Raw genomic sequence first — 27,897 nt, 5'->3', positions numbered from 1 at the left:
ATTTATTTTGAAGAATCGTAATCTGAGGTTGAAAGTTGATTGTTCCACCTCAGTTAAAGATAAAAAATTAAGTCCAGAGAAAGCCTTTTGTTTTCTCTTTTATGGGTAGATTTTGTATTAACTATTTATTCTGGATGCTGTTTTACAGGAAAAGCTGACCCGTCAATCATCTTTACTTACTAATTTAAATCTTGTGAGTTTGGTTTCGAAGCTATAGATCATTCCATTTCGTCGAAACCCTTTTTCAGGGTGCTTACGTTGGCGAATCAATTTGGTTTTTTCCAGTATCATTATTGCATAATTTATGATATGGTGAAGGGAATCATAACTGCGCCCATATTATTTGCAATAGAAGAGTTTCCTCGGTTGCAAGCTGTCATCGTGTTTGAATTTCCAAGGCGGTGCTACTTAAAGCAAACAAGTGAATATGCATTTACTTTTGTCAAATTTTATACTGTGATTTTTAGATCATACGCTCCTGAGCACCTATGGAAGAGCCATGCAATCCACAAAGGTCAAGAGAGTTTGCTGCTGCAGCTATTGAATCTCTGCCTGAAAGCAGCAGCATATGGATGCAATGAAGTCAAGGCGGGCACTCCTTAATCTCACTCAAATATTCACCACGAGGAATAAATGACAATAACCAATTATAGCTTTCTTTTTTTAATGATTATTTCATAATTTTAATGCTAAATTAGAAAAAGGTTATTATCAAAAGTACTGTTTTCTTCAGAATGGAATGAATTTTTAAATAAAAATTTTTACTTGAATTATATTTTCAAATTATGTTATAAAGTTAAAAAAAAATAAAAATCAAAGCGATTATCCAACATGATTAGATAGAAAGCATATAGAAGCAAATTCAAACATTTCACTACCCGTAAGAGTCTTTTTTTTTCCTTTGTCATTTAGAAGTGAATTAATCTAATTTCATTACCTTACAGTTTTTGCTATTTAGTATTTTTGTATTTTTTATACATAAAATTTAAAAATAACAAAATAAATTATATATTTTTCAATGACTTCTAGAAACATATAAGGTATTTTGAAACTAACTTTTTGTATTGATATTTAGACTTTGTCAAAGTCAGGGTCGACAATCCAACCCGTTTTCGACGGGTTTCGATCTAAACCGATCTTATGAGATTGGTTTTTTTTTTTTTTTTTTTAATTTGAGTTTCGGGTAGGGTTTGATCGAGTAAGATTAAGAAAAATCGGGATCGAATTTTAAGCAAATCGATCTGACCTAATCTGATATTATATAAAAAATATTTTAAAATTAATTATTTAATTTTTTATTTATATATATTTATATAATGATATTTTTAAATATTTATATTTAAAAAATAATATTTTATATTTTAAAAAATATTATTTTATTAATTTCGAGTCGTATTGGGTCGGATACAGTTTATATAGTATCGGATCGAGATCGGGTATAAAAAAACAAAAAAAATTTCGGATAAAATCGAATTTAAATTTAATAACACAAAATCAAATCGAATTCGAGACGAGTAAAACTTGTCTTAAACCTGACCTGATGTCAATCCTAACCAAAGCCCTGTTATCTTTTTACGAATAAATTTTAATGAAATTGATTGAATTGATAATAATCAATTATTTATTAATATAATATTTTAATAATTTATAAATTTAATATAAATTATAGTTGAAGATTTGGAGTTTAAGGTCCCTAAAATTTGTAACAAATAAAAACGTGAATGGCAAAAACTTAGGAAAAATCATATTTTTCTTTTTTTTTTTTCATACACCCAAATATTACACCAAATCAAAATCAAATTCAAAAGTCTTCTACTATTACTACTAAACTAATGAATAAATAAATAAATGTTAAAGAGACTTCTATTACGTTTTATAGTAATCATTTGGGATTGATAGACCAAAGATTGGTTAGAAAAAATTAAAAAATGAAAATAGGTTTCAACTTTCAATTACAAGCAAATGAAAAACAAAAGCAATCAAAGTTTTTTTTTTTTTTTTTTGGTTACGTGGCTAAAGCTGTGCTTCGCAATTCTGGAAGAAAAAATAGGTCATTAACTTGTGTGCCGGTCTTCTGCTCTCTCAACACCTTAAGCGAAGTTGGTTTGGCCGCGCTGCCTATCATATTACCCAAAGATTTTCTATCAATAAAAAAGTTTTAAATTTTCTGAGTTTTTCTGTTTGGGTTACTGGCAAAGCAGTAGTTAGAGAGAGACGGGTGAAGATGTTGTTTTGTCGGGGATTTTCTCGGATTTCTACAACTCCCAGAAAGAGCTTGTTGGGTTTCATTCTATCTCGTCCAACTGAACCTTCTCAATCCCTTCTTTCTAACCAATATCTTTACTCTACTATAAAGGTAATAACTTGACTCTACCTCTCTTTTTTCTTCAGTCTTAAAACGCTGGAAAAATGTAAGTGGCAGTTGCTCCTTAATTTTAGTTGTTTTAAAGTATAGTTTCCATTTTTTTTTCTGGGTTTTTGGTTGTTGTTCATTTTGTTAATTAATAAGAGTTCATCTATTTCTGCTCTCAAGGTATGCTAACTGGGAAATGGCTCAGGTGTTCTGTCTGATAAAATGGCACGTTTTTTTTGTTGGGTTTTGATTCCTTGCCTTGGGGTTCAATGATTATTCCTTAAAGCACGTGTTAGCTGTACATTTGAAATACAATGGTGTTGTGGCTATGCCCGGCATGAATTGATTCGGTGGTCAAAGCCACTTCTTTTCAGTCAAAGTAACATTGCTACTTTGAATTTGTAGATTGGTAATAATCAATGTGTCCAATGGGTTATATGATGACTGAATCAAATAATTCACCAAGAAGATGCCTCGGAAAGGACTACATTAATGTTCTGGATGGATTTTTGTGATAATAGATATTTTACAACATTTCTCTTTCTTTCTTTCTTTTGCCCAATTTATTTTTAATGAAATGTATGTGACAGGAAAGAGTGATTGTAAATCTTGTATGTACTGATCATTTATCTTTCTTTTTTTTTTTTTTCACTGTTTCTGGGGATTAGCAGGTTTGTGGTGGTAGAAAAGCTTTTTCTTGGAGTTTGCCTTCATTGCTTGGTATTGGACGGCAAATTCATCACAGCAGCTCTGTAATAGAGGTTATGATTTTATTGTTCTTTCTTCTAAATATGCAAGTGTTTTTTTTTCATTCCCGAATTTCTCCCTTACAGTTTTAGAACAAGAGACGTGGTTGCCCAGGGACCAGATTTTCTGTAGTTAGCTTCTGCAAAACAATCCACAATCCACAAGTGTTTTAACATTTCTAATGTTCAAGGATGAAACAAGTTCTACTACTTCAGCCTTAACTTCATTACTTTTCCTTCTGTCAAATTTGTTATTGTTAATTGTTGGTGCCTGTTATCTCTAAGAGCTACTTGTTTGTTTACCTCCCACCTTTCCTGCTCTCTTGCTTTTCACCCTTCTTTTATCTTATCTTTTTTTACTGCTAAATTGAGATGGCAAGACATTTCCTTCAGGAACAATTTGACCCCTTTTCACTCGTTGCCGAAGAGCTGTCACTTGTCGCTAACAGGTTACGGGCTATGGTTGTTGCTGAGGTATCTTGCTGTTCTTTCCATGTCTCTTGAATGAAGTTTATTACATTTCCTCATGTGAGAAAGCAAAGATTTTTCTATAATGAGATGAAAATTGCGTATTCATCTCAATAGGTTCCTAAGCTTGCTTCAGCTGCTGAGTACTTCTTCAAAGTGGGGGTGGAAGGAAAGAGATTTCGTCCTACGGTAATGTACTTTTACCTGTATGGTAATATTGAGGTTGCTGGCCTTTTTCTTTTTGCAATTTGTCATCATTATGCAATTTTTGCTTTGACTGTGGGCTCTGTTATTGCTTCTAGGTTGCACTAGGCAAGGGAACCATCCAAAAATCTATAGATGAACTATTCTTGTAGCATGCTATAGGCACAGTTAGTTCTTGACTCATTCCAAATAAAAACCCATTTGACTGAGGCATAAACTTAATCTGTTACTTTTTATCAGAGAAATTTGTTTTATGCACAAACTATTTTATGAAAAATTAGGAACCATTCTCAGATTGACCTAGTTTTGAAATTATAATTATGATTACTTTCCAAAATGGTTATTGTATATGTCCTATGCAGGTTTTGCTTTTGATGGCTACAGCTTTGAATGTTCATTTACCCGAACCAGCTGCTGCCAGTGTAGGAGATACCTTGACAACTGATTTACGTACAAGACTGCAGTCTATAGCTGAGATCACAGAGATGATCCACGTCAGTTCCTCATTATTTAAAGAAGCACTGAATCTTCTTTACTATTCCGTTCAGTCTAACATGATTATTTCCTTATCCAGGTTGCTAGCCTCCTGCATGATGATGTCTTGGATGATGCGGATAAAAGACGTGGTATTGGTTCATTGAATGCTGTAATGGGCAATAAGGTACTTTTCTTTTCTCTTTCTCTTGCAATGTGCTGAAGAATTTTGTAGCCTAAGTAATTACAAAACTTTTTCTGTTTGTTTATAATACAGTTGGCTGTATTAGCTGGAGATTTTTTGCTTTCTCGAGCTTGTGTGAGCCTTGCTGCTTTAAAAAATACAGAGGTGCTTTCAATTTGTTATTATTATTTGCGTGGTTTGTGTGATGAATTTGACTAATGTAATTGTAAATTGAAAACTAGTTGCATTTACTGGCTTTAGGTTGTATCATTACTAGCAACAGTTGTGGAGCATCTGGTTACAGGTGAAACCATGCAAATGACCACTTCATCTGAACAACGTTGTAGGTATGCTTGTCTATGACTGTGTACCAATATTTCGACATATTGTTACCATGTTTTGTTACTTTATAACTGCTTTTGATTTAATTACTTGGATGTCCAGCTAGGTGTAGGCCCTGTGGTAGCCAACATGGTAGTGGCAAGCTAGATTACTGATTAACATGTATATATGATATCATATGTTTATGCTTATCTTATCATGAGTTATTTAAGTGAATGATAGTTACAGCTTACTGTAGTCAAATGTTACCGCACTGCAACTTAAAAATTTAGGAAATTTTCTCTAGTAACTTGTAAATAATACTAACTTTAAATTTTAGACTCAGTGACCATGTTTCAGTACAAACTGTTTATATTTGCAGATAACACCTACTTTCTTAGTTATAGATTGTTATGGAATGTGTAACAGTGCTCTATGGGTGAGAATAATTCCTTTATTTCTGTGTCTTATTATGCATTTCCATGCTAATGATTGCTTATGGTAACTCTGTCTTGTGCTGACTTGAATTTTAAGGATCTTTTGCTTGTAGTTAACTGAAGCTAGAATAATTTTTATGATGCAGCATGGAATATTACATGCAAAAGACATACTACAAGACTGCTTCCTTGATTTCAAACAGTTGCAAGGCAATTGCCCTTCTTGCTGGGCAAACAGCTGAAGTTGCAATGTTGGCTTTTGAGTATGGCAAAAATCTGGTTTGTAATTTTGTCTATATCTTCAACTCATCATAAATTGCAAGATCTGTTGGGGGATTTTTGTAAGATTACAGTGCATGTTTCCCTGGAAATTAGACCTGAATGATGCTTAGCCCTGCAAAACCTCAAGTGACTAGAACCCCGCTTGTTGATAGAGAATTGGTGTTAAATATGTAAATCATTGTAAAACCCTAACTCCTAAACTAATTAATAAGTAAATCAGTTTAGAAGTTGTCTTTATATGGGATGGAGAGCAGTGCAACTAAATTTGGGATGACCTGTTATGTTAGTTTCAGACTATGGTTGGTTAAAAGGGCAAGAAAATAAATATATCTGAAGATACACTAATCCTATAACAACTCAATTCACATTTTTTGTTGTCCTCTTTGCAAAACAAAACCCTCAGTTACTCGATCCAGTTTGATTGATTTTATGTCATAATGGATGGGTGTGGCTTAATGGTTTTTGTTAAAATTGCCAACTTGTTTCTGATTACCACATGGTGCACCAAAATGCCAAGTGGTCACTTTATGCAAAAGTATAATACTAGATAGTTTTAAAGCCATAGAATACCATATATTCCTTAAAACATGGACCAATTGTGGAGCAACCTACTTTAAGTATTAGCTGAGCTGTAGACCAATCAACATAATATTGGTATCCTTTATCCTTGTTCCGTGGTTTATATTGTTTATTTCTATGTGTTGTTGTTTGGTCTAACTATCCATTTTTTGAATTGCTTTCACCAGGGATTGGCATTTCAATTGATAGATGATGTTCTTGATTTCACTGGCACATCTGCGTCCCTTGGAAAAGGTTCTCTATCTGACATCCGACATGTAATTCTCTATCCTTGATGCCTTAAGCAAATGTTAAATTGCTGTGAGCTAGTAATAGCTTATGGAAGCATATTCTGTAAACCCATAGGCAGGCAGACTTGTATAATAGTTCCTTCTGCATAAATGTATTTACTCCCCTTGTCAAATACATTCTTTTTCTATTTTTTCCTTTTTATCAATTGTTTGCTCGCTAAAAACATACAAAGTAGGAACCTTTCTGTACTTTCTTTGGTCAATTTGTTCTTACCGACTTTTGACAAGGGCTTTCTTTTTAGTTCATTCTAGGTTCACAAAATGCTTCTGAATGGCATAAATAATGATGAATATATCAGTTCATCACAATCATCTGGTGTTTCAGGGAATTGTAACGGCTCCAATATTGTTTGCCATGGAAGAGTTTCCCCAGTTACATTCTGTTGTTTATCAAGGTTTTGACAACCCTGAAAACATTGACATTGTAAGTACATATAATTTATTTATCAAGCATTATATGTATTTGATGATGTTAATCTTCTATGACGCTTAGGCCTCTGCATAGAATTTGTGAATTTACCAATTTCTCCTTCTTAAGGTATTCTTTTACTCTTCACAAGATCAATGATCAATAGAGTATATAACTTGTGTGGTTTTAAGTGACTAACATCCTTTGAACTGTTCACTTGATTGAAATTTGGTTTTTATGCCATTATATTTGTGCTTTGTACGTCTGAACCAACTATGTTTTTGCAATTATATGAACCTTTATTTTGTCGAACTCATTTGACTTGATCTATATCTGAAAAAATATAGGTGCTAGAGTACCTTGGGAAGAGTCATGGAATACAGATGACAAGAGAGCTAGCCATGAAGCATGCTAACCTTGCTGCGGCAGCAATTGATTCTCTACCAGAGAGCAATGATGAGAATGTAATAAAGTCAAGGCGGGCACTAGTAGACCTTACTCAAAGAGTAATCACAAGAAACAAGTGACATGAGAGATAAGACTATAAACTTACACCAATACATAGGGCCACAGGTTCTGCTTATTGTTTTAATCATTGTTCCTTCAAGGTGAGGGGAAATCATCCCTCATATTTTCATCTATTCCGTTTCAATTATTACAAATAATAATAATTTTTCAGTAAATTTTAGATTCTGGGTTAAGACAATGCACTATTGCAGACTGTTGCGGATTATGTTGAAATGCTGTATCTTTATTTAGTTATCTACTATTACAACCTGCAAATTGCTTCTTTTACACATAGTTAACCTGTGTATGTGACTATGAAAAGAAAACCTGACCTTCCAACAATGAATGCTTAGCCTAAAAGAGACAAGCTTTGTTTTAGAGGGGGGAGATTTCATTTATGACGTTTTTTTCACTTGCATCAGAATTTTGGATTCAGATACAACAATAATTCAGAGAGGCTTCTTCTGATAGCTAAATTTTAAAGATATATCACTATTTTAGGTGGTGGGCCCTTGCATGCTTGCTGATGGTGCACCGACCTATGCTGTGGTGATTCATGATTTTAGCGTCTTCATAGTTTTCTTTTAATATGCTTACTACTTTGCAACTCTGATTCAGTGAATAGGAAACACAGGAAAAGTTGTCTAGGAAGAAGAAAATGCAGTAGAAGTTAGGGGCATGGAGCTTTTGATCTGAGATACTGATTCAACCTCGGAATATCAAACAACATTTTCAGGTTTTTTTTATCTTGAAAATTTGTTTACTGAGGTGATCTCTTTCATAGGGATTAAGCCTTTGCCATGTACGAATGTAAGTTTGATTAAACTGTTGAAAATATGAAACCAAAACAAATCTCAAGGGTTGCTCTTATAAGACTTTCCTGATCAGAAGAAAAACAGAAACCAAGGAATAGGGTATATTATAATTCTTCTAGTTATTTTCGTATAGCATCTCGATTGATTTTCTACTTATTGGGTCATCCCCTAGGAGTAGAAGGTAGCCATCTTCAAAATAACAAACAACCATACAAAATTCTTGCATATATGATCCATTGCAATTCTTACTATATCTACCAAATTAACAGTAATAAATACTTCTTGCACGTTCCCTTGCTTTTTAACCCTTTAACAGAGCTCTCAATCCTTCGAGTCCAGGGACTCCTCTTTTGCTCCCAGAAAGGTTCCAAAATTCCCTGCATTGTGGACTAGATGAAGACATCTTGGGAGATGAATGCAGCCCATGCATCCTACAGTCATATATATATATGTATAGCACCGTATTAAAGCTTGAATTTAGACTACAGTTGCAATAAGTTTTGCATCTTCAGAAAGCTTACTGGAAAACCCTCTTTGGATTTCTTCACTAGAAACTTTACCTGGAGAATGGAAAAGGCCTTCTCTGCCACGTATTTTTGTGAAAGTGTTGCACCTCTTTGTTGCAGTTTGTCTGGGTGAAGACATAGCCTGGCTTTTTGATAAGCTTTTTTCACTTGTGAGCTTTCTGTAAGGCTTGTTAGAGGGACCATCTGCCAGCCGCTATTGGGCCATAGAATCTGAATTCATGTTCATTCAACCAATTAAAAATCCATTCAAATGTCGCCCTGCAAATCAACCAAATCCTTGAACATGGAAGAAGGTTAATATCTTACGTGATGAAGTGTTGAAAGGAGCAATCGAATGTTATTTTCCTTGCCAGATGACCAAAGCTTAACATCTTCATCCAAAAGCCCCATTTTAATCTGTAGTTTTTATCAAAGGAAAATGTTACGTATTGATCAAATGTCGTTCATAAACTAATGAATAGAAAGAAGCTACAGTGACGACTATGCCTCAATTTAAGCTGTTTGAATATATATCTGTTAGATCCTATTCCTGATTTTTCTAAAAAATAAAATTTCTGAAAATGGCCAATCCTGTAACATCACAACAAGGCTCTAGCTTACCTGTTCTTCTGATCTCTCTTTTTCTTCTGCTTTCGATTGCCTTTGTTCTTCCTGCACATTAAGAAGTAGAAGGAAAACATATCAGTCAACATTGTTTATATTTAATTCTTGTAGTTTTATATTAACAAGAACTAAGGATTTCTTTATACCAAATCTTGCTTCTCAAAAGGGGAAAAAAAGTAAAAGACTACTTTACCATGGGAGTTTGCATTGTTCCATGGCCATCCATTGGCCGGTCAAATGATTCATTTGCATTAGACCTTCCTGCAAACCATATACAAAATTCTGTTACCTTGTGTTTCAATTGAGCTTCACAATAAATATTTTCAGATCAGACTCCAATTCACAATCTCACCTTCTGTTTCAATTGGCAGGTTTTTTTCATGTTCCCTTTCAGAACTTTGAGTATTGTATCTCTCCTTTGCCCAAGCAATTGCTTCATCAATGGAAACTGCTTCCCCAGTACCCTCTTTAAAATCAGAATTGATCTCAATAACATAAGAACTCATAACTTCATCTTCATCTTCATCATCATCATCATCATCATCTTCTTCTTCTTCATGTTGCATTGAATCGCTTGGGACTCCAACTCTTGCCTCAGTTTGTTCCTGACAAAGTGAAGAGGCAGGGGATGAAGGGGAATTAAACTCCAAATCATCTGCTGATATTTTGACACTTCGAAATGAATGGGGTTCCAAGCTAATGATTTCCGGGGAAGTGGCTCTTCGACAGAATCCATAAAATGATGAGCTTCTCATCAAGTTGTCAACATTGTTGTACTCATTTTCCATATAAGGACTTTCATTATAGAAAGAACGACTGCTTGGAAATGCTGGCATCCCTTGGTGCTTCGCTGCCGCTGGTTCTTGATCTGCCATCATTTTTGTTGAGTTCCATCTGCATGGAACATTGATTGGCCTACACCAACAAAGTTCAATGTTTTTAGCTACAAACCAGAAAATTACACTTCAATTAGATCATTAGATATAATCCAATAAATCTTTTCAAGATTCAAGCAAAACCTGAGATAAACCTGACCGTATTATCAGGAAAAAATTAGAAATGGCTAAAACCATAGTCTAATTACTGAAAATTTTGGGTGATAAAACTTTGTCAGGAACTATAGTCCTTTCAAGGTTCGGTAAAACTAAAGGCATCGTAATAAGACTAATACCCGGAAAATGGAGATTTGAAATTTCAGTATTTTGATTCGGTTTTGATCGGTATTTTTTATTTGATTTAGATTAAATTTAAACACCAAATATATATTAAGTTTTAATCGAATTTTGGATGAATAAATAAAAATAAAAAAATAAAATTGAATTCAATTATATATGTTTATTAATTTTATATGTGTTTTAAATTTTTATAAAATAAAATAACTATTTATATTTAATTTATTTAAATATATTAAAAATTATATTAAAATAATTTATAAAAAATTAAATTTAAAAAATTACTGAATAAAATTTAAATTGAATCTTTAATTCATATATGAATCAAATTTTAAAAATTTATAATTTATATTATTTTAAAAAATTAAATCGAATTATATTCAAACTATAAACGTCAAGTCAACACGACAGAATCAAAACAGTTGAAAAACAGTTAAACAGTTGTTTAATTTTTAAATTTAAAAGCAGGCTGACTACCTGAGCTTTGAAGCAAAAGACGACAAACCGACATCATCTCCGGCCGCCGGCTGGAGAGGGCTCAGCTCCTCCGAACTCAGCACCGAGGACGAGTTTGACTTTGCTTTCGAATTCGACCTTGACCTTTCCCTCGACCGTCGGATATTATAATCCGACCCGAAAATGTCACTGTAGAACCCTTCCCTTCTCGCCGGAATCCTAAATTCCGGCAAGATCCGGCCACCCTTCACGGAATGAGACGAAACAAACTCCGGTGTCCGGAAAACCTCTTCGTAAAAGGATGCAGACCGGTTGAAGTCACCGGACAATTTCCGGCAGAGCACGCTCCGTGGGGGACCGCCGAATACGTCGGAAAAGTCATCTGTGTCAGGGGCATGATCAGCCACCATGGTAAAATGGCTCATTGAAAAAATGGTGTTCTCCATGGATTTTCGACGTGGGAGATTTTGGGTAGTTGACATTCCCATGCACATTCGCCAAGACTCGTCCATTTAACTAGGAGAGCAGTTCTATAGCAAATTAAGCTTTTGCAGAAAAAGAAAATGAAGTGAAGGGATTTGAGTTCTGGGTTTTGGAAAAGAAGAAGTATTATATATATAAAGGAATGAAAGTGGTATAGTGAAAAACGAAAAGAGAAGTAGCTTTTAGAAAAAGTTTAGGGTTATTTTTTTCTTTTTAGTGATTGAATTATGGTGAAAGGGATTTGAAGAATGATGATTTTGATTAGGGGAAGGTGATGAGAGGGAATAAGTGGTGGACTGGAAAATCATCGAAGTTGACACACATACACGCCTGCTTGCCTGGAAAAGCTTGTTTCTTTTGTTTGTGGTTTTTTTGTCCCCACATTGAAATTATATGTGAGCTCTTTTTTCCTTTTCTCTTTTTTTTTTTAGTTTTTTTTTTTTCTTTTTTGTTGTAAAGGTGATGCATTTTGATCCGGAAATAAAGGAAAAGGAAAAGGGGGATTTAAATTTGTGAAGTTGCTCTTTACTAAACTTGTATTTAAAAAAAGGGTAAATGGGACCGTATAGGTATATAATTAATTATCTCAACATACTTTTTTATATTAAAGTCTCTTGATACTACAAAAATTTTTCATCTTTAACAATAGAATTTTTCGAAATAATTTATATAAATATTATTGTAAAAATATATCTTTAATAGTATAAAGATCTATTTAGATGAACGATAAGATTGATTTTAAAAAAATTAAAAATAATGATAATTAATAATGAGATTAATTATTATAACGATAAAATTAGATATTACAACGTTAAAATTAAAATTAATTATAAAAAATTTGTTTAGATAATAAAATAACAATAGTAATGAGATCAAATATTGTAATAAAAAATAATAATTAAAAATATTATATTAAAATTTATTATAATAAAGTTTTTTATTCACTCAAAAACATTAACATATATTTTTTATATTAAAAATGAATATATATTTAGTGGTAATTATTAAATTACTTATTTTCTTATTTATGTATTTATTTGTATAATGAATATACATAAATTATTTATTATTTTAAATAATTAATCAATTAATTAATTTTTTAAAACAAAAAAATAAAAAAATAAAAAGAGGTAAAATGAGAAGAAATTAGTTATGGTGAAGGGAAGTTTTTTTCAGTGGAACTTGAAGGTCCAATCACCGACCATTGCTACGGTCCAATGAACGTATCTCTACCGTGTTGCAACCTTGTTATCAAAATGCTGCATAGATCTCTATTGATACAATTTTTTTGACAAACACTGGTGCTTTTGAATCCAAATGCACCCTAAGCGGTGTTGTGTTGTAATATATTTGTTGCGGAGATTTACATTTAATTTGTAAAGTATTATTTATTTTAATTTAAAAATTTTATGATTTTATTTTATAAAAAATATATCATAAATTTAAATTTAAGTTTATATATATATATATATATCATAATTGATTCTTAAAATATTTCGACGTGAAATTGAGATATTATAAATTTTTTCGTTTAAAGTTTAATATCTTCATCAAACTCAATATAAAACACATAGATTTATCAAATCATACCAAGTATTGAATAAGCCCAATATAAATCATACATGATTACAAAATCACATAAAACGTTAAGATTTTAAAAGCAATTTCTATTATGTAGTAGTTAATTCTTGTAAAATTTTAAAATTGACTCTTACAATATAACATTTAACCATTGATAATCACTTTAATATCATTTATAAAGATTTACATCCGATCTAAGAGATAATTTTGATGCGAAATTGAAACTTTATATTGGTACTAATTAATTAATACATTTTGCAAGAAAAAAATATGTACAACATTGTTGCTAATACTTTTTCTAATGTTTCAATATGTAGCATGTTATAGCAATTTACATATATTTGCATGTACATATATATATTTTGTACAAAGAAAGTTAGAGCCTGTAAACAGAAGAAGCAATGTACGGTTAAGATTTAAATTTTAAATTAAAAGATTATAAATCATTTTTTAAAAATGAATATATAAATCAATAGAATTAAATTTTAAATTAAATTTTCATAATCTTTTGAACAACATAAAAAAATGCTATATTACAATAGGTGTTGTAAATTATTTATTGTAATAAAAATATGCATAGACGTTGTTGTAAATATTTTTTGTAAAATAATTATTTGTAACATTTTAAGCACTAAACTATAATTAACTATAGTTGCATGAATTGCTAGATTATTCCAACATGCCCAACAATATAATATATGGCTAGCAGTACCATAAAAGAAATTAAAGAAAACATAACAGTATTTTGGACATTGGAGTTGGACTATTATTTTCCCTAATAAAACCAATTTAGAGGATGAAAGATTGATTGAAGTTGGACTATAATTTATATAAACATTAAAAGAAAAAAAAAAAAAAAAAAAGAAACCCATAATTTTGTCAATATTTGGCTACCCCATATAATGTTAATGAATCATCGGGAACGAAATGATTTGAAGCAAAAGGAATCAAGAAATCGTGTCCATTACTTTTTTTCACCTTTAGAGTACAACTTTTTAATTTCCGTTGAAATTCCAATCCCTTTCTTTTCATTTCTTTCATTCAGCAGTTTATATTTGGTTATAACAATAGAATCATATTTTTATGTGCATATATATATATATATATATATATATATATATACATATGAACATACTATTTTTGAAATGATCGACGAAACTTTTTTTTTATACGTTTTACGTGTGTTAGAGAGCTAGTGAGAGATCAGAGTTGGAAACTTTTGAAATGTGCCATAGGAATGTAAAATTGTAATTAAGAACAAATTACTCTTTAATAAAGATCAGATAATTGAGTGACTATTTAGTAGTATCGAAATTTTAAGCAAATGATAACTGTTTATATATGTATATATGGAAATTACAGTAAATCTTCTACAAATTAAATAAAAAATATACTAATAATTACAAAAAAATGTTCAAAATATAAAAATAAGACACTCAATGAGAATTAATTAATTAATTAATTAAGATCGGGAGATGATATCTGCTTTGATATCATTAATTATATATTTTTTCATATTTTACCTAACGATATCTCAAACTCTTTAATTAATTAGTATTTGACTGATCAATAAATTAGAACCGAAGACCATTCATCATTGATTTTTTTGCTATGTTTTCAGCTCCCTTCAAGCTTGCTAGGTATTAGCTAGGGACCCCCAAACCCTCCAAAAGAAAGGTTTGAAAATGGCCCAGAATTATATCAAAGCAAGCGCGTTAAAGTAGAGAGAGATTGATCAGATGAATGAGAAACAAACAAAACCAGTCGAGATATAATATAAGAGCTACCCGGGACCTAGGCCTCATTCATCAATCGCACAAGTGTCACATGATTGAAATGTACCATACATAATTCTTGTTATCACACTCTGCCAAAATGCCAAATACATTTCGACATATATATGTAACCAACGATGAAATAATTTGTAGGAAACTAGCAAAACTTTCAACGGGCCCAAAAAAAAAAAAGTTGCTCATACTATAACTCATGCTACGATAGGCCATTTTGGTAGATATATCATTATTATACCTTTTTGATCATTTCATCTTTCTTGAAATTTTGAACGTTCAATGTGCATCTATCAAATAAATCCTTGTTAATTTCAAACAACAACGTCGATATGGTATTTTCAAGCTGTCTTAATCACTTAGCACTGGCTAATTGCTTTTTATTTATATACTATATAGACCTTAATTTTCCTATGAAATAGTTTATTAGGATCGTGGAGAAGCGTAGGGTAATTTTATAGATAAATCATTTGTCTAATTATTGCATCTAATTGTGGAAATGGTTGAATGTTAAACTACTGCTTCATATAGCCTGGATTAGGTAAAAAAATAAAATGAAAATTATGATGATCAGGTGAGGCAGAGTATGGCTGATATCTCAGTAGCAGACAATGCATGCTCTAAGTTGATTGCCATCAAAAGCTTTTTGCCTCAAAACCGTTTACTTTCCAACACAAGTCATCATCAATCTTGAACCAAAAGATAAGTATTAATCACTCCCCAAGACTCTGTTTGGTGTTAAAGAAAAAAAAAGAAAGAAAGAAAAGAAAAGGGTAAAATTAATAACCCTGCTAAATGATGAACATCAAAGATGGCATAATCCAATATCAATGTCTTAATCTATAGAATAATCCAATCTACTTACCAACAAAAACTGCACATTGGTTTGCTTTAATATTGAGTTCGTTGGTCCAAAACAACGGCCGATGACAATTTAGGCAACCCTTCCGCATAAATGTGGTGCGGGAAGGGAACATTTCTATTCCAGAAAAAACGACAGAAGGGAAATAAAAAAGAGAGAGAAGCTGAAGGTGAGATTTTATATATTAATCATAGCTAAATAAAAACTAACGATCGATTTCTTTCAACAGTGCTCAGAATTTTTCCAGTAATCAATCAAAGAGAACACTGAAAGATACGAGCAAAGATGAAAAAAATGTCTTAAAAGTAGTTCAAGTTCAGTGGCTTCTAGGGAAGAGTTGCGTCTGCTGGTTTTTCACTATGATTTTAATATGATGAGATTCTGGAATTTAACTCACCTAGAAAACCCGGAATGTTAATATATTCGTCTCTTATAGTTTCCATATCTAGCAAAGTTTGGTTTCCATTATATTACACCAAATAATGTTTGAAACTGTTACTAAGAAAGGTAGGAGAGAGAGTCAGAGTCAGAAACAAAAATCAAACGTCGGAGTCTAATCTCGTAGAAGGGAAGGCCATGTCAAATCAGAAAGCCACTAAAACAATACCCAAATGGAACATGGATATGGAGCATGGACCTTGCTTAAGGCGACTATGCATGAAACAGGGTGATGAGATTGATCTTTTTTGTACCCAAAAAAGCTGGTGTAAGTTGGCACGTGAAGATACTACAATGACAAATTGGCAAGTTGGCAATAAGAGCAAAAAAGAGTGGACAGTGCACTAATCTAAACCGGACACACCCAGCCAATAAACAGGATAACGAATATCGGGATGGGGTTGATGAATGAAATTATTGGGATGGGGTTGTTTTGGTCTTGGAAAAGACGAGGAAGAAGAGGGTAGTTTAGATTTTTCTGGATCCAAATACGTACATAACTTATGTTCCCGAAACGGTAGGCAGCACCTTGGTTATTTCTCAATTCTAAGACATCATGGGACTTAACCTAAAATATCTCATATCATAAGATAAAGAAATTTTAATCCAGGGTAAGGCTTAACCCAAGGTTTAGGCCTTCAAAGTTACAATCTTATCGTATTTCATTTAAAAAAGACATTCAGTTTTTGTTAGTCAAACAATTGAACTCCAACAAAGCACAGTCCTGTCTTAAGAGTGAATTTCACAAGGGAAATAAATTTCATTAGTACACCAAAAAGGAAGTGAACAATAGAACCTTTGGCAGCTGGATAGGTCGGCCATGAAGCAGACATGTTAGAAGGTTCCATATGGTGCCTTTCGACATAAGATACCCCTTTTGATATATCCAATTGAAATGCTAAAGCAAAAGCGAGTGAAAGCCCCACCATTTTCTTAAACCAGGGCTCCTCCACCTTTGTATTTCTCCTTTTTCATCTTTCCAGATTGTTTGGCTCCTTTAACAGGGAGATGCCTTCAATGAGTAGTTGCAAATATCGAAGCCGTATGGTTTACTATCATAATATGATAACTTTATTTTCTTTAACTAACAATGTACCACTGACAGGTCAAGAGTGGAAGAATATCAGTCCCCTCGAAACCAAATCCTTAGCAATTTCCGAAATATCATTGGCCAGTTGTAATGCCATTGAATCCCTCATGAGAAACTTGAGTACTTCAAATTCTGCGACCAGATCTTGTGGCCACAAATTTCACTGATTAACATTCGTTCCAGTGCTGACCAACAGGATTTGCACGAACATCTGAAGATCAAAACACTGCATTTGTTGCTCTGACTCTGATTTTCCAGAGCGATTACCTGGTCATTTCAGATATGACCACTTGGCTCTGCACAGAACCTGCTTTCCTCTCGCTGACCCTATTTCAATTAATTACATCCCAAGACAGAAATGAAAACACGATGTTCACCCCATTTGAATTCATAATTTCCTAAGACAGAAATGAAAACATGGTGATTAGCCATGCAAGAGAACAATAAGCTTTTTCCCTATTTAGGGACCTATATCAGGGAAGTGGACAATGTTGTTATGCAATATCCTTAATTGGAAACACTATACTTTAAACATGAGCTCGCAGATGGGCAATAATGAAGGGAGTTATGCTGTTATGTTTAAGATGTCATATGAGTCCACACCACCAGTTATGCAGAAAATTTGTAGCCAGAAATAGCACCTCAAGTAGCAAAGATTTATTACAGTTTCTATCAGGAATTGTTCGCCATAAACAAACTGTTGATTGCAGATATATATAGCCTTGTTCCATGATGGTGTCAAAACAATTATGAAGGATCTATCCCCAAATCTCTTAATCACGTTACGCCAAGAATTAACTGCACATACAACCAAACAAATAAATAAAACAAAGCACCTAGATACTCTTGCATGTTAGATCTAACACATTTTGACTATGAAAAAGAAAACTGTAAGCAACAGCTGTTATTTTTCTTCACCGTTTACCATCTATCCAGACTCGATTATTGTTGCACGAACTCAAAGATGAAATTTTACCAGTTTTGCTTATTAATTCATTTGTCAATATTTGGATAAAACTTAACAAATACAATAACATTCAAGATGGAAAAAGAAGCTGGGTCCATCATAATATCCTACCATCCCTGCTATAGAAATTTCTCATGTAAACAATCACTTTACCCTTCAACCATCAACATTATTATACAATTGCATTGAATCTCTACTTTCAAGCATCTGTTTTCAGCTGCTGCAACGCTTCAAAGTAATTTGGCTAGAAAATGGTTCATATAGTTATGTTTGACATTTCACATCATTTCTATGATATGACATCCTAAAGTTTAAAATTAGCAGCTCTAATATAGACATCATAGGATGTACCAAACTTCATTAGCAGCTCTAAAACATACAATGAATATTAATCTTGGCCCATAAAATTCTAATGTTTTAATGTAAGTGATTGGTCAACTAAGGATGGAAATAAATGAAGGTATTACCATTCACTTGCAATCTACCCCAACACACCCCTACCCAAAGAAGAAGAAAGAGATTGGGATTACCATTTTAAAGCCACTGAACTTCAAAGAGAAAGTTCCCAGAGTTATACAATTTGAAATATGGCATCAGAACAATATCTACAGCAGTCTGATATTAAACAGCCTCATTAGCCAATTTTATTCACATTGAGGTGAAAGGCATCCGCGCTCAACAAACCGTAGCATGAGGTTATCTGCCTCCACAGATTTTCCTTCTAACACGAGTTGCTTACTCACCTTCTCAGATAATTTAAGATCAGGAATCAGATTTCTGTTGAACATTCGACAAGCAACTTTATATGCAGATAGAGGCATCTCCCTGATCAAGTAAGTTTCCATAAGCAAGTTACAGGTGTTAATATTAGTTCTGGATGCTGTTCTCAAAATCCTAGCCAACAATTTATCAGCCTCCTCAAGGTTTCCAAAACTACAAAGCTTTTCGATAACTTGATTATACACTGTTTTGCACTTCTGCCTAGAAAGCATTTTTTCCAACAATTTCAACAGATCTTCCACCCTACCCATCTGGCAATATCTGTGAATGACTGTTCTGTACGTAACAGGAGTTGGATCCAACCCCTTTTTTAGCATCTTAATGGTAAGATCAGTTGCCTCTTTTATTCTACCATTCTTTCCAAGTGCATCAATTACTGTTGTATATGTGACTGCATCAGGATGTTTGTTGCTAAGATACATATCATCAAGCAATGACAAAGCAGCCTCCAGGTCATCCTTTTGACAATATCCATGAATAAGAGTAGTAAAGTTTACAACATTAACAGCACAACCCTTATTCAGACATCCCTCCAAAAACATTTTAGCCTCATCCATTTTACCCTCTTGACATAGTGACTGAATTATCAAGTTAATTTCAACCGGGGTTGGGAAAAATCCCTTGCTAACCATCTCCTTCACTACATTACATGCCTCAGATAATTTTCCTTCCTTACGCAGTCCATGCATCACAACACTATAACTGATGGCATTTGGGGTCCATAACTCTTCCTCACTAACATTCATCATCTCTCTTGCCTGTAATGAACTCCCATTCCGACAAAGACCAGTTAAGAAAGCTGTATATGATACAGTGTTGGGCTTGCAGCCATGCTTGTACATATGCTGTAGCATTTTTTTAGCTTGTTCCAGCTTCCCAATGCGACAAAAACCATCAACAACGGCAGTATAAGTCACCACATCAGGACTGCAACCCTTTGACAACATTTCATTCACAATACTTTTTGCCTCATTTATTCTTCCCTGTTTACAGTAAGAGTGAACTATTGCACTATGCCCAACCTTATCAATTTGAAATCCTCTCACTTCAGCTTCCCTTAAAAATTCAAGAGCCTCATCTGCATAGCCATGCTTGGATAGCATATGGATAAGAGTGTTATAGGTAACCTGGTCAGGAAACAGATTATTGTATTTTGCCATCTTCTCCATTAAGTCCCTCACTTCATTGACCTGTTTTTGCTTACAAAGGAAACTCATTATGGTGTAATAACTAACTTTATCTGGAGAACAGTTTTTAGATGACATTTCAGCAATCAGCTGCAAAGCATTTTCAACCTGATGCACAGTACAGTATCCCTTGATCAAACAGTTATAAGTGACAACATTAGGAATAATTCCAACAATTTGCATTCTTTCAAAGAATCTCAGTGCCTTCTCCAACTTATTTGCCATAACCAAAACATGGATTGCAGTATTACATACAGCCAAATTCAGCTCAACTCCAGCCTTTTGCATTAAGGTCAATACCTTCATTGCATTCCTCAAGTTGCCAGCCCTACTATGTGACACCATCAAATAACCAAATGCTTCAGGCCGACACTCAATTCCCCTACGTGCCATGAGCCGAAGAACCCGTTTAGCACCTTGACACAATTTAGTCTTACTAAGGATCTCAAGCATTACATAATATACAATTGGGTTGTGACGGTACCGCCATTGCCTATCAGCCCAATAAAAGAACTGCAAAGCAACACGTTCATCATCCTGAGAAAGCAAAACAGCACAAACTTGACGAGGTTTGAGACTTCTTAGCAGGTGCCTCAGGTCACTTTCGAGCTTTGGATTCCAAGCTGATCTAAGTTGAATCAATCTACATATCTCTCTCACCAAAGGGTGCCTAAATTCATCTTCCTCCAGCTTAACTCTCCAAACATCCTCTGTTTGCACGTGATGTCCATTACACGAATTCAATACCATAAAACTATCACCATCATCATGACAATCATCTCCTTCTTCTTCCACTGCAAACTCATCAAAATTCAGGTTTGGATTCTTTTGACACCCATCATTATGATCACCAAATAAACTCAACTCCCCAGAATCCTGGACACTCATATCTCTAAATTTATCATAATCACCATTTTCATCAAGAAAATTATCTCTTTCCGCACAATGAACACCAGAATCACTCACAGCACGAGAACCATGACTGAAATTCCTTCCTGAAAACGATGAGAAATATGCATTAAATCTAATATAGGCAAATGGGTAATCATAAAACCTGCTTGTGGGCTCACAAGAAAGCTTTTTGGGAATAAACCCGACCTTAATACAACAAAAACATGTATGAAACTGAAATAAACCAATACATTTACAAGGTCGGGCTAGGGTTCTTTGAATTCTATGATAAGAAAACGAACCAGAGCGCATTTGTACGAAATTAACGGGAAAAAGAGGAACAGATATGACCTGGGAAATTTTGTATGCTTGTGTAGAATAACTCAGTGGAGCTTGTCCAGCTTCTTCAAAGTCTTTCGTCTGCGCTGCCTTGAGGTTTGATGATAGAGGCTAAGGGAATTCTCTTTGAACTATTCTGGGCCCAGCCCCTAGAAGTTTAGGTATGCTTTAAGGCCATTAAAGTTTTTGAAGGCCAAGCCCATTAAAGTTTGTCACAAAAGAAAATGCCCATAAATAGTTTATCCGATGGTAAGAAATAATTTTATCTTTTATTTTTTTTAAGAATCAAAACCGCTCTTTTTATCTCTTCTCTTTCAAAAACCAAATTCTTATCTACTTTTTCTATTTCATTTGAAGCACCCTCTCTTTCAAAGCTCGGCAGTCATTGAAAGATAAAAGCTGAAAGTTTGAATTTTCAACCTCCTTATCTGATAAAAAAAAAAAAAAAAAGCTAAATGTGTTGGATTTTTTAGAACTAAGATGTCGTGCAAGGAAATTTCTGCGATGTCTGATGTGCTACGCCAACTTGACTTTTCTCGTGCAACTGCAATCATAATTCATAAGTAGCTGAATAAATGCCGCGTGGCTAAATAGTGCATGGGCCGGAGCCGTTACAATTCGCGGCGAGATCTTCCTTGTAAATATCTTTCACCTTTCGTATAATTCCCTCCTCGTCCCTTTTACGCATTCTGTCCCCGCTCCTCTCTCTCTTCTTCTATTAGCATCTCAAACTCAAATTTCCAAATCAAAAAAAAAAAAAAAGGAAAAACAAATATGGAGAAGCAAAATCCACTCCAAAATGGAAACATTGTTGATGTTAGTTTATTAGCCATCAAAAATGGTGATCAAGGTGGTGATGGATCGGCTCTGATCTTGCTGGGAACCGGCTGCTCCGGTGCCGTCCCCAACGCAATGTGCTTGATCCAGCCCACCGATCCTCCCTGCCACGTCTGCTCCCAATCCCTCTCCATCCCTCCCGATCGTAATCCTAATTACAGGTCACCCCCTTTTCTCTTATTTTTCTAAAATTTAATCATCCATACATTATCTGAACTTTTTCGTGCATTTGTTTTATAAGGTGATAATTTTCGGTTTAGTTTCTTTAAAAAAATTAGTGTTTTTTCAAGCTTTGATTTTGAAGCTTTATTTTCAGGTGTAATACTTCTTTGCTTATAGATTACTGTTCGAGCGATGGTTTACACAATTATATTATAATTGATGTTGGCAAGACATTTAGGGAACAAGTTCTTCGGTGGTTTACTTTCCATAAGATTCCTCGAATCGATTCCGTGAATTAAACCTTGGAATGGTAGTTATCATTGAAATTTGGTATATTGACTAGTGGAATTCCAAACGAGTACTAATTTTTGTATGAACTGCAGATTATTTTGACTCATGAACATGCTGATGCAGTTCTTGGTTTGGATGATATACGTGCCGTGCAACCACGTAGTCCTACTAACGATATTGATCCCACTGCCGTTTACCTAGCTCAATATGCGATGGATAGGTAAAATATGAAGTTTTTATTCTTGGGGTCATTGTGCATAATACTTTTCTAGCCCTAGTTATGCAGATACATTATCAATACATATGTTGTTCACATTTTTTATAATGTGGGAAGTTATTGCTTTAACATGCTTTAAGTAGCCAAGTCGAAAGTTTGGTTTCAAGAATTAGAATTGAAGCTTATTGCCCAAACAAGTTGTCAATATAGTAGAAAGGATGTGTTACAGTTTTATGGCAACCTTGGCTGATGTTTACTTTGTTTGTCTCCAAACAGCATTGTCACAAAATTTCCATATTTGGTTCGGAAGAAACTTAGAGAAGGCCAAGAAGTAAGGCGTGTGGCACAGCTTGACTGGAAGATAATTGAGGAGCACTATGACAAACCATTTGTTGCATCAGGACTAAAATTCGTTCCGTTGCCAGTTAGTCTGCTGTCTGTTAAGATAATATACCATCTCTGCCATCTCTATCTTATGTCTAAGTGCTTGATCATATGATTGATATAGGTGATGCATGGAGAAGATTATATCTGTTTAGGTTATCTTTTTGGCGAAAAGTGTAAAGTGGCATATATATCAGATGTCTCACATTTTCCTTCAAATACGGAGTATGGTAGGTGCTACCTTTAATCTTTTTTCTTGTGGTCACACATAGATTTACATCTTGAACTCATATTTTCATTTTATTGGTGATGTTAAATGTGGAGATGAAACTTCTATCTGCTACATGTCATCTTGAGGAGCTTGTCAATGTTAGCATTGTAGGAATATATGTTTTAATTTTTTTACTCAAATCCTTTTCATATTACTTAAACAGATGATAAGCCTTAATCTTAGTGAGAGAGCTGTCCTGCACATTTCACAAGCAGGAAACTTTTTTATGACTTGAATCAAAATTGCAAAAGATGAGACGCTTACAGATCATCCTTTTACTGAGTCTTCTGATCTTCTTTATGTTGAGAGGGATTTGGTGAAAAGAAAGCACATGTTCTCTCACTTCTAAGTTTTTGGTGTTCTAAATCTTGTTTTTCTGAATGATTTGCTTGTGACTTGAGTTTTCGTGGTAAATAAATTATGGCATAAATTATGTTTAATCAGAATATTGGGTTTGCAGTTATTTCCAAAAATGGTGCTGGACAATTGGATCTTCTGATATTGGATTGTTTATACAAGGTCTGTTACTGACTTGGTTCTTTCATTTTTATGCTGTTGACTACCTGCCTTGATTTTTTGTTGGTGAATTGTCCAGGACTGTTAAGTAGAGAAATCTTTGGCAGAATTTGATCCATGCTGATTGTTAAATAACCGGTATCTGTCTAAATGTCTGTGCTGCCGTGCATCTTATGTTCTTACATCCTAGTTTGGTACCATAGATGATTACTTAATATGGTTGATATGTCAAGTGAGGTGGAATTCGCTTCTAGGTTACCAATAGTGGCCTGTTGATTTGTAAGAGTTGGAAAAGAGGACATGAGGAAAGGGTAATTTTGTCTAATATTGGTATTAACTCAATTTCAGCCACCTGACAATAGTAAAAACTATTATAGAGCTATAATGAATACAAACAACAATCGCATGGTTTGATATAACAAAATTTTGAGAATTAACTATCTATGTTACCTTAACCTAGCCTTTGAAGAGCTTAAGGTTGTTGTGTTTTTCTCCCTAATCAAGAGGATGATTAAGATCTTTATATACAATTTACTCTAGTGCATTTGAAGTGTAAATATTTCCGCTTAGTCTGATCATGGTTGGGTCTAGGGTCGGCAAATCAACCCGAAACCGTCGGGTTCCGACCCGATCCGACTATTTTAGGGTCGGATTTTTTTTCAAAAATCGGGTTTAGGGTCGGGTCGGGTCGGTTTTATTTTTTTAAAAAATGTCGGATTCGGGTTGGGGTCGGGTTTGCATGAAATCCGACCCGAAATATTTACCAAAATACCCTTAAGATATATATAATTTTTTTTAGGGTTTCTGAATTTTAATTTCTTTTCGCCGCTCTCTCGCCTGTAACGTCAATGATTCCAATTCCTTCTTTTGCTTCCAAACCTCAGGATCGGTTTCAGCCTTACTCTTCTCACATTCCAAAACCCTATTCTCAGTCGTTAGCTGAAAAACCCTATCTCGTCATTCTCCTCGGTCAAATCAACAACTCACTCTGTCACCCCTTTTCCTCCATAGCTAACTATCTCTTCATTGTCGCTCTCCGTAATCAGATCACCAACTTCATGATTCTGACTCTTTAAAACCTTAACTTCATCCTCAAGTACAAGCTTTGAGGCTTCTAATGTCCTAAATCTAATTCAAGTGCTTCACAGTCACTTTTCCACTTTAGAACCTCCAATTCCAGCTCCAGAAACCTTGCATCGGCTTTCTTTTTTTAACAATTACTGGAATTACGGAAACAGTGGTAGGCAGAGAAGGAGACAGAAACGTTGGTGCTTTAAAGATTAAATTAGGATCGGGTCGGGTAAAATTCGGGTAAATAATATTTAAGCGGGTCGGATTCGGGTTTTTCAGCTACAACCTCCGAGCGGGGACGGGTCGGGTATCGGGTAGAAGCATTAAAGCATCGGGTCGGAGGCGGGGAAAGTGAAAAACCGACCCGCCCCGCCCCGATGCCATCCCTAGTTGGGTCACAGATTTCTTACTAAATTCATTTGATGAACTTGTCTACTGCAATTGTAAATTAATCTTCCACTCTATTGTTTATTGCATATTGAATGATTTATGATTGTCCTTTCAATGATATTTTGCTTGCTATGTATCTTCTTCTCTGAACTACTGTTTTCTGCATACCGGCAAGGATCTCATAATGTTCACTTATGCTTACCTCAGGTTTGTTCGACATTTTCCAATAATTCTTCATTTTAGTTTTTTGATTGTCACTAGCTGCTCATATTCCATCAACTTATTTTTTCAGACTCTTGAGGCTTTAAAGAGGATATGTCCAAAACAAGCTCTATTAATCGGAATGACTCATGAATTCGATCACCACAAGGACAATGAGTTTCTTATGGAATGGTCTGAGAGGTACATTGGTTTCCAATTACTTTACAAATTTTATGGCATAATTTACCTCAGTTTCTTAGAAAGATTAATGAAAATAAAAGAAACTGGTATCTGATGGTATTCTTCTTATCTTTATGTAGGGAAGGAATCCATGTGCAACTTGCACGTGACGGTCTGAGGGTCCCCATAGACCTATAATGAGGTGAAGCATGTCCCTAGAAAATCGTTTTAAGGCCAGATGAGAATATCCTGCTCAGGGTCTAATTTATTATTTTTTCTCTCTCTTGTTCTTAAGAGGAACCATGTTTCTCACTTTTCAGACTTCTTGCAAATTGTCATACGCATGTCATGTTTTCCAAATCAATGGGATACCTTAAGGTGTCTGATCCATTTCTTCCTTAAACTAAATAAAACAGAGAGCACAAGCATTTTCCTGTGCAACTGCTAGTAAACTTCATTAATAGTTATGAAAGCTATCAATTAAGCTCTTTGCTTACATCTTCACGTCCTACAGATGAAAAAGAGCACACTAACGAATACCTTTTTCTCTTGTTTATGCAGGTTTACGCATGGACCGCAAAAACATTCATATTATTCCATCCCATTCGATGGGAGAAGAGCAATTATATTCTGTGCAAAGTATAATTATTTATAGCTTCAGTAGCTCGGTTTTAGAGTTTATCATATAGTAAACAATGTCATTAACATTTTCACAATGAGAAAAGTGCAAGCAGAAAGAATTCCTGATGTTCTTGCTTGATTACACGAAATTTTTTTCTCTTTCTGCTTTATAGCAGTTCTTTCTTCAAATGCTTTTAGTGAATCATTGAATAACTATAACTTTTACTTTGCCTTTTTAATTGAGTTTGTTTTTAATATATTGATAGTGTAATTTTTAATTTCACAAGTACGATTGTGAAGTTGTTATAATTTTTTAATTATTATTATTATTTTTAACTATACCCTAAATTGCATATCTCATCATGCTAAGTTCAAACTTGTTATTCATCTTGTAAGATTTTTTTTTACTTTTACTTGCATCTTCTGCATAAGCTATTTGTTTCAAAGCTCATACGTGCATATCTGAGTGGATAGCTGGTTTTTGTGGCCTGAGTTGCCTTTTGTTGCTAGCGTTTCAGATCAGTACAACAGTTTTAAGCACTAGAAACATGAAAATTTATGAAAAAAATTCTTGTATTTGTCAAGATAAGTCTTATAATCATGACTTGCATATAGATCCTAAGTATTAATCTAGTAATATTAGCATAAGTATAACTGTAAATGGTTTAATAGATTTAACTTCTTCTTTCTTTCATAAATTTTTTGTAAAAATTGATAATATTGAAGATAAAGTAGATATGCTTGTAGAAAAGATGAACCAAAAGCATGTTCCCCCGAAACATCTACTGATTTTGGACCACTTTACTATGGCAATATTATGATGAACGATGACAAACCCTCATCTTCTACCTCAGCAAAAGCGAAACAAGAACAACTTGATTTCGACTCTTATAAATATATTATTGAAAATTTTAAATTAAAAATAAAGCAAAGTAATGATCCGCAACAACGGATTGATTACCTTAATGCTATAGAAACTCTTTATGAAGAACATAAAGATCTGTTTCTTAAATATAAATATCATTATATGCTCAACTATGATACAACCAGTATCAGTAGTGAAGAAACAAATAGTGATATACTTGTGGTTCAAGTTCAGGATTGTAAAAATCTTTTATCTCTGTGTTAAAGAATGTAAAGTTTGTTCTTGCCAACAGTTATTCTGTGGAAGAAACTATTTGAGAATAACTCATAGGAGTTCAGTCGTTTGGATCTTGAGCAAACTGTGAGTATTCTGGTTGAATCCTCATGAAAGGGGGTCGATAAATAAGTTGTTGGTAGAGATATAATCATTGGTTAGGATTATTGTAAAAGTTAAATCCTTGTTTAGGATTTGTAGAGATCTGGAGTTTTGGAGAAGAAGGAGTAAAAGATGAAGAAGAAGAAGAGGATTTTTTACCTGATTTCTTCTTTACAGTTTTACATCCACCAGTATCATGGATTGGGTGTTTTCCTCGATCCATGAGGTCTACTTAGGAAGTCTGCAAGGAGATTTTTGTCTACGTTGATGAACTCTACCTGAAA

The 27,897-nt window shown here is 33.9% G+C and overlaps 4 protein-coding genes across 15 annotated transcripts; 2 read left to right on the top strand and 2 right to left on the bottom strand.

Annotated features, from left to right (window-relative positions):
* Nucleotides 1–1,875: 1,875 nt before the first annotated feature.
* GPS1 (geranyl diphosphate synthase 1) lies at nt 1,876–7,546 on the top strand. Of its 6 annotated transcripts, none has more exons than XM_022859750.2 (12): nt 1,876–2,356; nt 3,025–3,114; nt 3,493–3,573; nt 3,685–3,756; nt 4,134–4,265; nt 4,346–4,432; nt 4,523–4,594; nt 4,691–4,776; nt 5,334–5,466; nt 6,216–6,305; nt 6,664–6,762; nt 7,095–7,546. In XM_022859750.2, exons 1-12 carry the CDS (start codon nt 2,225–2,227, stop codon nt 7,272–7,274), a joined length of 1,254 nt encoding a protein of 417 aa, XP_022715485.1. In that variant the 5' UTR covers nt 1,876–2,224; the 3' UTR covers nt 7,275–7,546. The 6 variants fall into 6 exon arrangements, with proteins under 6 accessions (XP_022715485.1, XP_022715484.1, XP_022715491.1 ...); XM_022859749.2 differs by having other exon boundaries at nt 2,015–2,356; nt 3,022–3,114; XM_022859753.2 differs by having other exon boundaries at nt 2,027–2,356; nt 3,022–3,114; nt 6,591–6,762; nt 7,095–7,236.
* Nucleotides 7,547–8,034: 488 nt separating this feature from the next.
* On the bottom strand, nt 8,035–11,672 carry LOC111274824 (Chaperone DnaJ-domain superfamily protein). The gene is made up of 7 exons (XM_022859748.2): nt 10,849–11,672; nt 9,552–10,114; nt 9,393–9,460; nt 9,197–9,247; nt 8,903–8,992; nt 8,630–8,806; nt 8,035–8,500 (listed from the first exon to the last, which is right to left on the bottom strand). The coding sequence occupies exons 1-7, from the start codon at nt 11,337–11,339 to the stop codon at nt 8,459–8,461; spliced, it is 1,482 nt and encodes a 493-aa protein (XP_022715483.2). The 5' UTR covers nt 11,340–11,672; the 3' UTR covers nt 8,035–8,458.
* A 4,917-nt stretch (nt 11,673–16,589) lies between these two features.
* LOC111274822 (Tetratricopeptide repeat (TPR)-like superfamily protein) lies at nt 16,590–21,315 on the bottom strand. 7 transcript variants are annotated; one of them, XM_089755999.1, is made up of 4 exons: nt 21,245–21,315; nt 18,566–20,997; nt 17,710–17,866; nt 16,590–17,466 (listed from the first exon to the last, which is right to left on the bottom strand). In XM_089755999.1, the coding sequence occupies exon 2, from the start codon at nt 20,888–20,890 to the stop codon at nt 18,680–18,682; it is 2,211 nt and encodes a 736-aa protein (XP_089612125.1). In that variant the 5' UTR covers nt 20,891–20,997; nt 21,245–21,315; the 3' UTR covers nt 16,590–17,466; nt 17,710–17,866; nt 18,566–18,679. The 7 variants fall into 7 exon arrangements, with proteins under 7 accessions (XP_089612125.1, XP_089612122.1, XP_089612123.1 ...); XM_089755996.1 differs by having other exon boundaries at nt 18,566–21,315; XM_089755997.1 differs by having other exon boundaries at nt 17,733–17,866; nt 18,566–21,315.
* A 250-nt stretch (nt 21,316–21,565) lies between these two features.
* LOC111274823 (putative hydrolase C777.06c) lies at nt 21,566–26,630 on the top strand. The gene is made up of 10 exons (XM_022859746.2): nt 21,566–22,230; nt 22,386–22,521; nt 22,615–22,742; nt 23,016–23,163; nt 23,248–23,353; nt 23,855–23,913; nt 25,543–25,578; nt 25,664–25,773; nt 25,893–25,954; nt 26,314–26,630. The coding sequence occupies exons 1-9, from the start codon at nt 22,007–22,009 to the stop codon at nt 25,948–25,950; spliced, it is 1,005 nt and encodes a 334-aa protein (XP_022715481.2). The 5' UTR covers nt 21,566–22,006; the 3' UTR covers nt 25,951–25,954; nt 26,314–26,630.
* The last annotated feature ends 1,267 nt before the right edge of the window (nt 26,631–27,897 follow it).

Source organism: Durio zibethinus, chromosome 26 (genome assembly GCF_047325235.1).
Source record: "Durio zibethinus cultivar Kanyao isolate XHJ-2024 chromosome 26, ASM4732523v1, whole genome shotgun sequence".
Taxonomy (NCBI): domain Eukaryota; kingdom Viridiplantae; phylum Streptophyta; class Magnoliopsida; order Malvales; family Malvaceae; genus Durio; species Durio zibethinus.
The sequence above is the reverse complement of the archived record's forward strand: the minus strand, read 5'-3'. Positions and strand labels throughout refer to the sequence as shown.